Below are 11,282 nucleotides of genomic sequence, written 5' to 3'. Positions count from 1 at the left end.
GATCATTCGCGCTTCTCATTTTGGTCACTTTTGCTTTTCTTCTTATTGAGTTCCTGCTCACGCTTGCGCTTCTCCTGCTGCAGTTGGTTCTCATCAAGCACCTTGACGACGAACTCGTTGTTTGGTCTATCATCGATGAGTATGCCCAGGTTTAGCAGCCGTTCATCTCGTAGCAAATCGCACTCCTTCAGTAACGTATCATTGTTAGCCTTTACACTGTTAACAAATTCGGCGTAAAGTAGGTCCTTCTCCGGGGCAGTAGAATTACTTTCATCTTTCTGTCCTCCCTTTTTGGTAACATCCTTTGTCTCCTTCATAATTTTCCTAATCAGTTTAGCATTGCTCTGTAGTGTCGTCCGAATGTTGCTTCTATACGTGCCAAGCGTTTGGAGAAGTTCATCAAATTTTTCATTTTTCCCACTTTGCGTTTGACCATATGCTAATCCGAAGGTATCCAGTATGAAGGAGATATAATGCTTCAGCTCCAGGAGTAACCCAATTTGAACTTTCTCATTTTGCAGGTATATATTAATTTCGGTGATTAGCTTCTGTAACGCTAAGATAACTTCAGGCGTATTGAAATTGTCCAAAAGTGATTGATGGATTCTGCTCTTTGTCGAACGGAATAGGTTGTTAAGGTTGTTGTCCACTTGAGTCCAAAACAAATTGGAGTTACTCAAGTGGAAGTTTTTTATTTTCATTTCCAGTAATGCGAAAAAGTTAAACAGAAATTTGTCAATCTCTACACACTGAACCATGCTTTCTCCATTTGGACTATAATTCATAAAGTTGTCCCATTTGTTCAGTAAAAATAAAATACGTATCTGATTAGGCGTATACTCACTTAGCATATGTTTTATGGTTATAAAATTTTTCAAAGACTTGGACATTTTTAAACCTTCTATGTGTAGATGCCCCGAATGGAGAAAATAATTGACCCACTGACTTTCGTCAAAGAAAGCTTCACTTTGAGCTAACTCATTGTCATGATGTGGGAACCGAAGATCTACTCCTCCACTATGTATGTCTAGAACACTTCCTAAAATGTTACTAGCCATTGTTGAACATTCTATATGCCATCCAGGTCTTCCTTTCCCCCAAGGAGAGTCCCAATAAGGTTCATTCGGTTTGGATGATTTCCACAGAGCAAAATCGTACGAATTTTTTTTCGTCTTTGATATGACACCTAGATCTCCTTCCCCTTCCAAAATTTTCGTTTCGTCCTTCACAGAGAGTGGTTCCATGCGCGCGTAAAAATGCTTTGGATCCTTTTTAAACGCATCAATGTCGAAGTATACACTACCTTCTTCACTCACATAGGCATATTTATTTGCAATAATTTTTTCTATATACTGAATAATCTGATCAACGTATTCGCTGACCCTGGTGATGGCCGTCGGGAGGAGGACATTCAGCTTTTTCATGTCTTCCCAAAATTCCAATTCCCATTTTCTGGCTAGTTCTGTGAAGCTTACTTTCTCCTCTTCACTTCTCTTAATAATTTTGTCATCGATATCCGTTATGTTTATCACCATGAAAACATCATAATTGAAATAGTTCACGAGGATTCTCCTGATTATGTCGAAGCTGACGTAGGTCCTGGCGTGACCCAGGTGCGCCGCGTCGTACACCGTGGGTCCACATGCGTACCACCTGATTTGGTTCTTCTCCTGCGATGGGGATAGAAGGTAGGGATGGTTATTCGTGGTGGCACTGTTTAGCATTTTCAATGATTCTTCCCATTTGTACCCAGAGCCGCTGGCGCCTTACCTGCGGAACGAATTCCACCTTGCTGCGCGTCAGGGAGTTATTCACGAGCAAACCCGTTATTTTCTTGCCCTCCTTGGGCGGCATGTCCCATTTGGGTAAGCTGCTACTCGACTCCATGCTGCACTGAAGAGTTTTCGCCTTGGCCACGTTTCTGTCCACTTTACCTGCGGAAAAAAAAAAAAAAGAACGATAAGAAAATAGGGATAAGATATAAGAGTTGATATGGTTCACACATTTGTATTCACCTCCACGTGAAGTATATCTAGTGAAGGGTGCACATTCGAATTGTTGTACGTGGCGCTCCTAAGAACATACCAACCGTTGTGTGTACTATCCGCATGCATTCATCTGTGCAGTTACATAAATTACGAATACCCTTTTGGTGTATTTTTTTTTTTTTTTTTTTCCTTACTGTGAAAAAAATGGTACCCCTTGCGATGAAATGAGTTACGAATAAAGTACATCCCCCGGGTGCTCCACGGGGTCTTCCTCTTTGTGAAAATGAGCCTGTCAGAACGGATTAGTAGTGGCAGGGGACACGTGCTGCGCTCACTGTTGCGACCACTGTTGCGACCACTGTTGCGACCACTGTTGCAACTGCTCCTGGGAAGCTTTACCGATGCAGAGAAGTACTTTTTATGCGAAACGGCGAAAAGGGCTGAATATATCAAAATGAAAAGTTTCATTTAAATTTTTTACACATATTTAGTCTGTATATATGCATCTTCAGGTTGAGGGACGTGCAGGGCTAAGCAACGATCACCCTTTTGCAGATCTTCGCGCAGAGTTAGCGCCTATCGGGAAGAAACAACATTGGACGGAAGGCGCAGTAACAGTTCTGATCAGTCATCGTCCTCATAGTCGGTAGTGTTTCGTTATGCTAATGTTAATATAGCCCCTTACAAAATGAAAAATAATGAGGGAAAAAAAAAAAAAAAAAAAAAAAAAATCAACTTACCGTCGCAGTGCAGTCAAGTGAAGGGTCGATCGGATGGCCCATATGTATATCGTGAACATGTTCATACGTGTATACCGCTGGCAATACGGCAGAGTTACGCGCGTAGGAATGCAAATATAACCGGCCGATAATCAAAGGACTCTCAATCATGTTGCATGCAATTGCGCAGTAGAGGTTTTTCCGCTGTATGCCCAAGTATGAGTAGTTCCCAATTTTGTGACGGATTGCTCCCCCCTTCTGCATGTCGTTTTTTTTTTTTTTTTTTTTTTTTTTTTTTTTTCCCCGTACAACATGTTTCTGTTCGGTTCGACGTGACTCGCTCCGATTTGAAAGAATAAGAGGAATCTCAATTGGAAGGGTGGATGTTCACCTGGAAGCAACGTTGGAAAGCGACGTGCAAGCCAATGCGCAGCTGCCCGCGAATGAGGATGCCTGACTTGGGGAAAAAAAAAAATAATAATAGTAATAATAATAGGAATTGGCCCAAGGGTGGATGCAAAATAGCTCCACTTGCTGCAAAGCGAATTAAAAAAAAAAAAAAGCAGCAATGCATGGAGGGGAAAAAAGTTAGCACATAATACATACCTAGCGAGGAACATACGCACACACATTCGAGGGGAGCCCAAAGGGTGTAACTTATTTGTTGCTCGAAAAAGTTGTAAATCTTGTGCCTCCCCAACATTTCAGCGTTCGCAACATGGAACATGAGAAACGCGAGTGCGAGGTGGAGGACAGAGAGGATGAAAACCAAAAGGACGACCAGACCCCAGTCACCGTTACACAGAATGCCGAAAATAACAACAATTGTAACGGGTGTGGGAAGGAGTTAGCCAAAAAATTGAGCTGCCCAATATGTCTGAAAAAAAAAATTTACAGCTACTTTTGCACACAGGAATGTTTCAAAAATTCGTGGAAGGAACATGTGGAAAAAGTGCATGAAAAGTGGAAAAAGGAGGAAGAGGAAAAAAAAAAAAAGTTTATGCAAATCGTAAAGAAGCATTTATCAGCAGAACATTTCGATCCAACAAATAGAAAATATTGGATTTATGACAAGCATTTGAAACCTTTCGTTAATTTTGTATTTACAGGGAATTTGAGACCTTGGCCAATAACAAAAAAAAATGCCGTGCCGTTACATATAAAAAGGCCAGATTATGCAATCACGTCCATCCCCGAATCGGAGTTAATGTATAAAAGGAAAAGCGATATATATGTGAATAGCCAGGACGAAATTGAAAACATAAGGGAGGCATGCATATTAGGGAGAAGGACATTGGACTATGCTCACTCATTAGTAGCACCAGGAGTAACAACTGATGAGATAGACAAAAAAGTTCACAAATTTATTATAGAGCATAATGCCTATCCGTCAACTTTAAATTATTATGAATTCCCCAAATCGTGTTGTACGTCTGTAAATGAAATTGTGTGTCATGGAATTCCTGACTTGAGACCTTTACAAAATGGGGACATCATCAACATAGACATAAGTGTCTTTTTCAAAGGAGTACATGCAGATCTGAATGAAACCTACTTTGTTGGGGATGTGGACAAAGTGCCAAAGGAGGCCAAGGAACTCGTAGAGACATGCTACTTTTCCCTAATGGAGTCGATAAAAAAATGCAAACCGGGAATGTTATATAAAAATATTGGAAACATCATAGATTCCTACGTGTCCAAGAAGGGATTTTCCGTGGTACGTACATATTCTGGTCATGGGGTTGGGAAACTGTTTCATTCCAATCCAACTGTTCCTCATTTTAAAAAAAATAAAGCCGTTGGGATCATGAAAGCTGGCCATGTGTTTACCATTGAACCGATGATCAATCAGGGACACTACTCTGATGTCTTGTGGCCTGACAAGTGGACCAGCGCCACGTCTGACGGGAAATTATCGGCTCAGTTTGAGCACACTTTGTTAATTACCGAGAAGGGTGTCGAAATTTTGACCAAGCGGTTGGCGGACTCGCCCAGTCTTGGATTCGACACGAAGGACGAATTGTACGAGGTGTAAAGTAGCGCAGCGAATTTTTTCCCTCCTTTTTTCCCCCCCTGACGTTTTGGGTGTATTCCCATGTTTGTCCTCATTCATAGATATTTTTTTTTTTTTTTTTTTTTTTATGGCTTCCCATTTTGTCAAAAATTTTCACCAAAGTATAACCCGTTTTGCTTTCCCTAAGCGCCTTATTGTGACTCCCCTTTTTTAACCCATTTGTGGTAACCATTTGGAGGAGGAGTGCAAGTGCAATTATTGTTCGCTGTCCGGTGGGCAATCCGCAACGCGTTTTTATGTATCACCGTTCGCCCGTAAGCCGGTGGCGTGTTTCACCCGAGCAAATTTGCTTTGTATGCTTGCTGCGATCCGTTGTGAGGATGGGGTTTGGCGCTGGTGATTTGTATTCCCCTCCATTGCACCCCTCTTTGAGAAATACCTCATAGGAAAATAAGAGACAGTTTTTCTTCTGTCCTAAATGGTGCTAATTTAACCAAGCACAGTGACGATGTGGCTACGTAAAAAAAATTAGGCACTGATGGTGTGTGCGCAAATTTTTCTTTTTTTCTACTTTTTACACACTTATGATGCATGGCAGATTGGCATATAGCAATAAAAGGGGCGAAAACATTTTTTCTGGAAAAACTTGTTAACGGGTAGGCGCCGCGGGAGCAAGCCAACTAGCGGTGGCAGAATATGTGTAATTAATCTGCCCGACCGGGGTTGGCATAAATGTGCACATAGCTAGGGTTAGGAAAAAAAAAAAAAAAAAAAAAAAAAAAAAAAATTGGGGAACGAAATGAAGAAGAAGGAGGAAAGCACAACATAGCCGAGCAGAGTGAACAATTTCAAGTTGGCATTCGTACCCTCTATTTACCCATGTTTCCTTTTTTTCTTTTCACCCTCTCTGCCACGTCCCCCAACCCCACATGACATAATGACGTAATGTCACAATAACACCAAAGTTGTGCAAAGGACTGGGGCTAATCACCACGTATAACGCTCTGAGGTGAAATTACTTTGGGGGGGAAAAAAGAAAAAATGAATCACCATAATAATGAAAAAATTAATCGAAAAGAATGTTATAAAAATAAATTACCACAACTTTTTAAATAAATACAGAACACACACGGGGTGTGAAAGGGATGCAACGGACAGAGAACTGTACGAACACTTCATCGTAAATCCGCTTACTTATTCCGGACCGAGGGGATGCTTGCCAGAAGGGTTCAGCCGCTGGAATGAACTCCAACAACTGGATGGATTAAACATTTTTGAAATTGTTGATTATGTCAATGTGGGGGAGCGGCTGTACAAGTATGATGAGGACGACGGGGGGGAAGATGACGAAGGGCAGGACTCCCCCAACGGTTCAGAAGACTGTGGGGACTCGCCATATGATGATCCCTCTGATGGTAGCAGGATCAGTCGATTTGACAAATTGAAGAGGAAAAGCGAAAAAAATGACAAAAAAAAGACAACAAATAGGATGAACAAGAATTACCTGTCCAACAAGGGGAATCCAGAAAGGAGAAGAATTTTTCGGTTTCTACTCTTTGATGGGAATAATTTTATTTATGCCTATGAGAAGGAGTACAACGAGAATTTTAACTACCTAGAAAAGTGTACTTACAAGTACCCCAAAATTATTTTGTATAACAAACCCGCCATTCAACGTGGGACTTTATTGTTAAAAAAAAGTCAGGTGATTATTTTATTTAAGGGGTGCAAAGTATCTGAAACAGGTGGTGCCCCTTTGGAGGATGACCAGCTGGATGAAGTGACCTCCACCACAGGGACCCCCTTCCATGTGGAGAACAACCAAGATTACCAAGCCTCCCTAAGAAAGAGAGAAAACCCTAATATTATCAATTTAACGGATGGTCCAATAAATTACGCTTATAGGGAGGACAGAATTGGGATGGGCGAAAAAATCCAGTTCAGGGAAAACCAGAATGATGACACCCCCAGGAAATTCTACTACGTAGAAGACACGACAAAAAATGATTTCCAATTTAACAATGGGTATGTCAACAGGGTGAATCATCCCAACGTGGAGGACAGAAGTAATTCCAACATATGTAACAGAATTAATCAGCACAGTTTTGATGCACTTAACCAGGAGTATCCCCATAACAAAGGGGAACATACATGGGAAAGGCGTACTAATGTGCACAGTGAAGGAACGGAATATATAGGCGGGTTGAGTAGCAACCCGAATGGATACTACAACCGCAACCGTACGTGGAGCCATCTTCAAGGTTTGGAAAAGATTAACGGGGAGAATTTTAACATGGGTCATGGTAACTACTGGGGGAGACACCAAAGTGAACACACCACCGGTATGCACGGCATGCACACAATGCAGAGCAGGAACGACTACGAAAGAGAGAGAAGCTACTTCTGCGATAAGGATAATTATCGGCAATACACCACAAATGGTTATGACAATTATGCGAAAAACTCTGGCGAGGGTTATACAAGGATGAGCGAATATAACGATAAAAATGAGGGGCCCACTTATTGGTCAAAAGAAGCGGAGTACAAACATCTCAGCAATGAACTGAAAGACACAGGATATCAAAGATTCAGTGATGCTGTAGGGGGAGAGTGGAGTGGCCACCTCAAACATGGAAGCAATACAAATAATGGATATAACAGCCAGTTTAGCAGCCAACATGGCAACTTTGGGCGCAAGGATCATTATCCCATGGGTACAGATGATTGGGAAAAGAAGAACGGATTAAAGGCGTATACAAAGAGAGAGAGCGAAAACCGGATGATGGGTAACCGGTTCACAGAAACGCATTCGCCAAGTCGTGAAAACCAAATAGGTGAAGCGCTGCAAAATGTAGAGCGCACACATTTTGAGGCGAAAGACCCGGAGGGAAAGAACTTTTGTGATCTGAAAAGCGGAGAAAATTTCGCCAAAACAGATCAACGCTGCGATGCCATAAGCAAAAAAAATGGCAACGAATTGATCGATTTGACGGAAGGTTTTTTTCAGTCCGATTTTTTTCACAACATGCATGAATTGGACAGCGTGAATAAAGGTAGCGAGGTTATTATTCTCGATGAATGATTTTTTTTTTTTTTTTTTTTTTTTTTTTTTTCAATTTTTACCTACACCGTTCATGCGGTTTGGTGGGAAAGCGGTCGATAGCGATCATGCACACCGCAACATTAACTCATTTGACACATTCGTATATTCGCGCCATGTTCTGGACAGCCAGTCCCTGTGCGCGCATTTTCCAGCAATTTGTATTTTTCGTCGAAGTGACAACGAAGGGGGTTGTTATATATGAAGGTTACGACGGATTTCACCCCGTCTTTGAAATCCCTGGGGGAGGGATTTAAAAGCGCTCCGTTTAGCTAGTTGGCTGCTGCTACGTAGCTAACTATTTTTTTTTTCTTTTTTTTTTGCATGTTATTCTCCAGAGCTAGCCATTTTGCGCCTCCTTTTTCGTTTAATGCAATTTTTGCATGAACAGACAGGTGAAAAAAAAAAAAAAAAAATAAAATCGAAAAATTACAAAATAACAAAGTAGCAAAATAGCTACACATGCACACATGAAAACCCCCCCGCCGCTATACCAGAACGTGGTCCGCCCCGCACACGTCCCTCCAGGAGCCGTTATTCTTTAAAATTTTATAGGCGCGCTGCATTTCGTTGACAATAGTTTTGTAGTTCTGGGGCAGGACGTTAGCCACATTTTTGCCCACTTCAAAGGGGTTGTCCACGAAAAGGAAGTAGGACTCGTAACTTCTCACAGCTTGGAAGTTCTGGTAATAATCGTTTATGTCCCGTATGGCAATTATGCCACTTTTGTATTTGTATCCAAAAAATTTGAAGAACTCAATGAGCAGGGTTGACGTGTCTACATACACATCGTTGTAGTTATTAATTCTGCGCAGCTCCTCTCGAATGACATTCTCGTCCTGGCAAAATTTACAATCAACACCCATGACATAAAACGGTTTTTCATTTCTTTTGAAGGAGATGTCTTGAAGGGAGGTAAGAATTTTGGGCTCCGTCACATATTGCAAAAAGTGAATTATCATTAAAATTAAAGAAAATGACGATAAAAATCCTTTCGATCTGTCATTTATATTTCTATTTTTCGACCAATATTTTAATGCAATTCCCATTAACTGTAGTCTTTTATCTATGCTTACATATTTTTGAATTAACTTAGAGTTGACCACCGCAAGGATGTTATTTACCGAAATATCACAGGACAGCTCAAATGAGTGTCTTAAACTTTTACAATAAAAATGAATGATGGGCACTTTTGCAGAAAATCTCTGCTCAATTATTCCATCATTAAAATTGTTCAATATGAGGCAGATTTTTTTTAGGAATGTTATTTGGTCCTTCCTGCTCAGCAGTATCGGGATTTGAATGCATATATCTATGTCGCTGTTTCGGGTCCAAAACCCGTTGATGATAGACCCAAAAGGCGTTACGTGGCAATTTTTGTAATGCTTATTTATTTCCTTCTGTAGAAAAGCGAGGAACGTTTTTATGCTGTTAACATCGTTTTGGGAGGGCCTCAGGGCGATTTCCAGTTTGTTCAGTTCTGCGTCAAGTGCACTTGGGTGGTAGTCTCCACGAGGGTGACTCCTCGTACCGCATTCACCTTCACGTTCCCTTTGTATGTACCAATTTAAGTACGACTTCATCTCCGCATGCTGCATATCACTATTCGGTTTTCCCTTTTTCGAGGTTGCTCCTAACTCGTCAGAAATCTCCCCATGCATAATCGCAGGACTGCTGGTGGCATCGCTCAGGGTCTTAACGCGTTTTTTCTCCGCTTCGTCTAAGTTATGGAAATCGTTCTCCCCTCCGCCAGGATACCCCCATTTGGTTCCCTCACCATTAATGCGTGAATTTAGCTTGGCGCAATTGTCTGGATAATCCTTATGATCAACTCCCTTTTCCATTCCGTTTTGAAGTTCACCTCCATCATATCTTTCAGCAGAACGACACACTTCTGCCTTCCCCTGGGGCGATTCCTCTCCATCCGAGTCGTCACTACTTATATAGTCGTGCAAAGCGTCAGCTAGCTTGACATTGGTTAGCTGGATTTTCTTATCTACTTGGCAGATTTTGTCCTCTCCTCTCCTGTTGTGTTCGCTTGCACCCAACTCGCAAAAGGAATGCAACCTCCTACAACGTACCTTGTAAATTCTTTGCAAATTATCACTAACCCGGTGAAAGGTGTAAATGGGCATTTGCCCTTTTTCTCTTAGCAGGTGTGAAAAAAGGGTGGAACATTTTTTAACGTTCATTTGGGAGGCAAAATGGTCCTTCACGTTTGTGTGTTGCGGTGAGCATGACTGGGGGGTTACCTTCGGACGTGGAGCTTTTATGGGTTAGGGGGATATACTACTAATGAGAGCTATATTCCTTTTTCACTTTTTTTTTTTTTTTTTTTTTTTTCCCCACTGAAGCGCCTTTATTTACGTTCCCGTGGGGGTATTTGCGAGGCATCATACACATAGATTCTTGTATGCCTTTTCCACACAGTCGTTCTGCCAATGGCACTACCGCTTCAACGTAGCGGGTCCCGCTTGAATATTTCACCTACGATAGCAACGAAATGCTGCACCCCCGTTAAGAGTTACGTTTGGTTCAGGCGGTGTGCCCCTCAGCAGTTATCACAATTCGACGCTGCTCGAAGCTGCTTTGCATTTCACACCTTCCCCGCAAGTGTCAATCAACGGGGAAAGCTCTTCCTAAATGGGCCCAACTGTGTACGATGCGGGTGGTGACTAACTTGGTGGAATGCTCTAAAAGGGACATTTCTGACGTTTCTCATGGTCCTACGAAATGGACCTCTAAACGGTAATGCAGATCATATCTTTTCAACTCAGAAAAGGCTAATATGCTTTACAGCTAACCCTTTTCGCTTTACCACGTACGGCGGCACAGCAACGATGTGAGGCCAGGCCCTCGGAGAAGCTTCAAAATGGGGCCATACAGTTAAGAATGACAACACGGAGAAGTTTAGAGGGTACATAATAACTGTATGTGCGAAATTAAAAAAGGGGGATTTTCAAAAATTAGAAAAAAAAAAAAAAAGTAAAAATTTAATAAATGGGACACTTGTTTAAAAGTAACTTGAGCTAGCCATAAGAATAAGAAACATCCTTATAGACGAAAAAAAAAAAAAAAAAAAAGAAAATTTTTTTTTTTTTCACATAACTATGCAGATTTGTTAAAATAAAAAATGAGGGATGGTGCCATTTTTTGGAGTATTACTGGCGAAAGGTGTGCACAGCGGGAAACACGACAACAAATGAGTCTCCAGGAGGTGTTTACACTTCCGCCGTTACAAAATGTCGTGTCCTGTTTTTTTTACCTTGGTCGAATGGTTCATTCGAACAATTCGTACAGCTGAGCGTGCAAATGGGGGAGAGCAGTATGCACCGTTTTTCGCTCCAGCCGTTCGCCTGTTATTTTGGGTACACATCACACTTGGGGTCGGGAGCCTCAACACGCAAGTTTGACCCCCGCTTGGGTATCCCTCGCGGGGTACACGCACCAGTTAGAGGATA

The 11,282-nt window shown here is 41.7% G+C and overlaps 4 protein-coding genes across 4 annotated transcripts; 2 read left to right on the top strand and 2 right to left on the bottom strand.

Annotated features, from left to right (window-relative positions):
* Window positions 1-2: 2 nt before the first annotated feature.
* Window positions 3-2,456, bottom strand: PCOAH_00021940 (Cysteine--trna ligase; the record flags this gene model as incomplete). Its single annotated transcript, XM_020059001.1, has 3 exons — window positions 3-1,670; window positions 1,771-1,934; window positions 2,183-2,456. 3 exons carry the CDS (start codon window positions 2,454-2,456, stop codon window positions 3-5), a joined length of 2,106 nt encoding a protein of 701 aa, XP_019914392.1.
* Window positions 2,457-3,425: 969 nt separating this feature from the next.
* On the top strand, window positions 3,426-4,742 carry PCOAH_00021930 (Methionine aminopeptidase; the record flags this gene model as incomplete). Its single annotated transcript, XM_020059000.1, has 1 exon — window positions 3,426-4,742. One exon carries the CDS (start codon window positions 3,426-3,428, stop codon window positions 4,740-4,742), a length of 1,317 nt encoding a protein of 438 aa, XP_019914682.1.
* A 1,036-nt stretch (window positions 4,743-5,778) lies between these two features.
* Window positions 5,779-7,803, top strand: PCOAH_00021920 (Uncharacterized protein; the record flags this gene model as incomplete). The annotated part of the gene is made up of 1 exon (XM_020058999.1): window positions 5,779-7,803. One exon carries the CDS (start codon window positions 5,779-5,781, stop codon window positions 7,801-7,803), a length of 2,025 nt encoding a protein of 674 aa, XP_019914575.1.
* Window positions 7,804-8,309: 506 nt separating this feature from the next.
* On the bottom strand, window positions 8,310-9,956 carry PCOAH_00021910 (Uncharacterized protein; the record flags this gene model as incomplete). Its single annotated transcript, XM_020058998.1, has 1 exon — window positions 8,310-9,956. One exon carries the CDS (start codon window positions 9,954-9,956, stop codon window positions 8,310-8,312), a length of 1,647 nt encoding a protein of 548 aa, XP_019914462.1.
* Window positions 9,957-11,282: the final 1,326 nt, after the last annotated feature.

Source organism: Plasmodium coatneyi, chromosome 8, assembly GCF_001680005.1.
Source record: "Plasmodium coatneyi strain Hackeri chromosome 8, complete sequence".
NCBI classification, from domain to species: Eukaryota; Apicomplexa; class Aconoidasida; order Haemosporida; family Plasmodiidae; genus Plasmodium; species Plasmodium coatneyi.
This window is presented reverse-complemented; position numbering and strand designations above follow the sequence as displayed.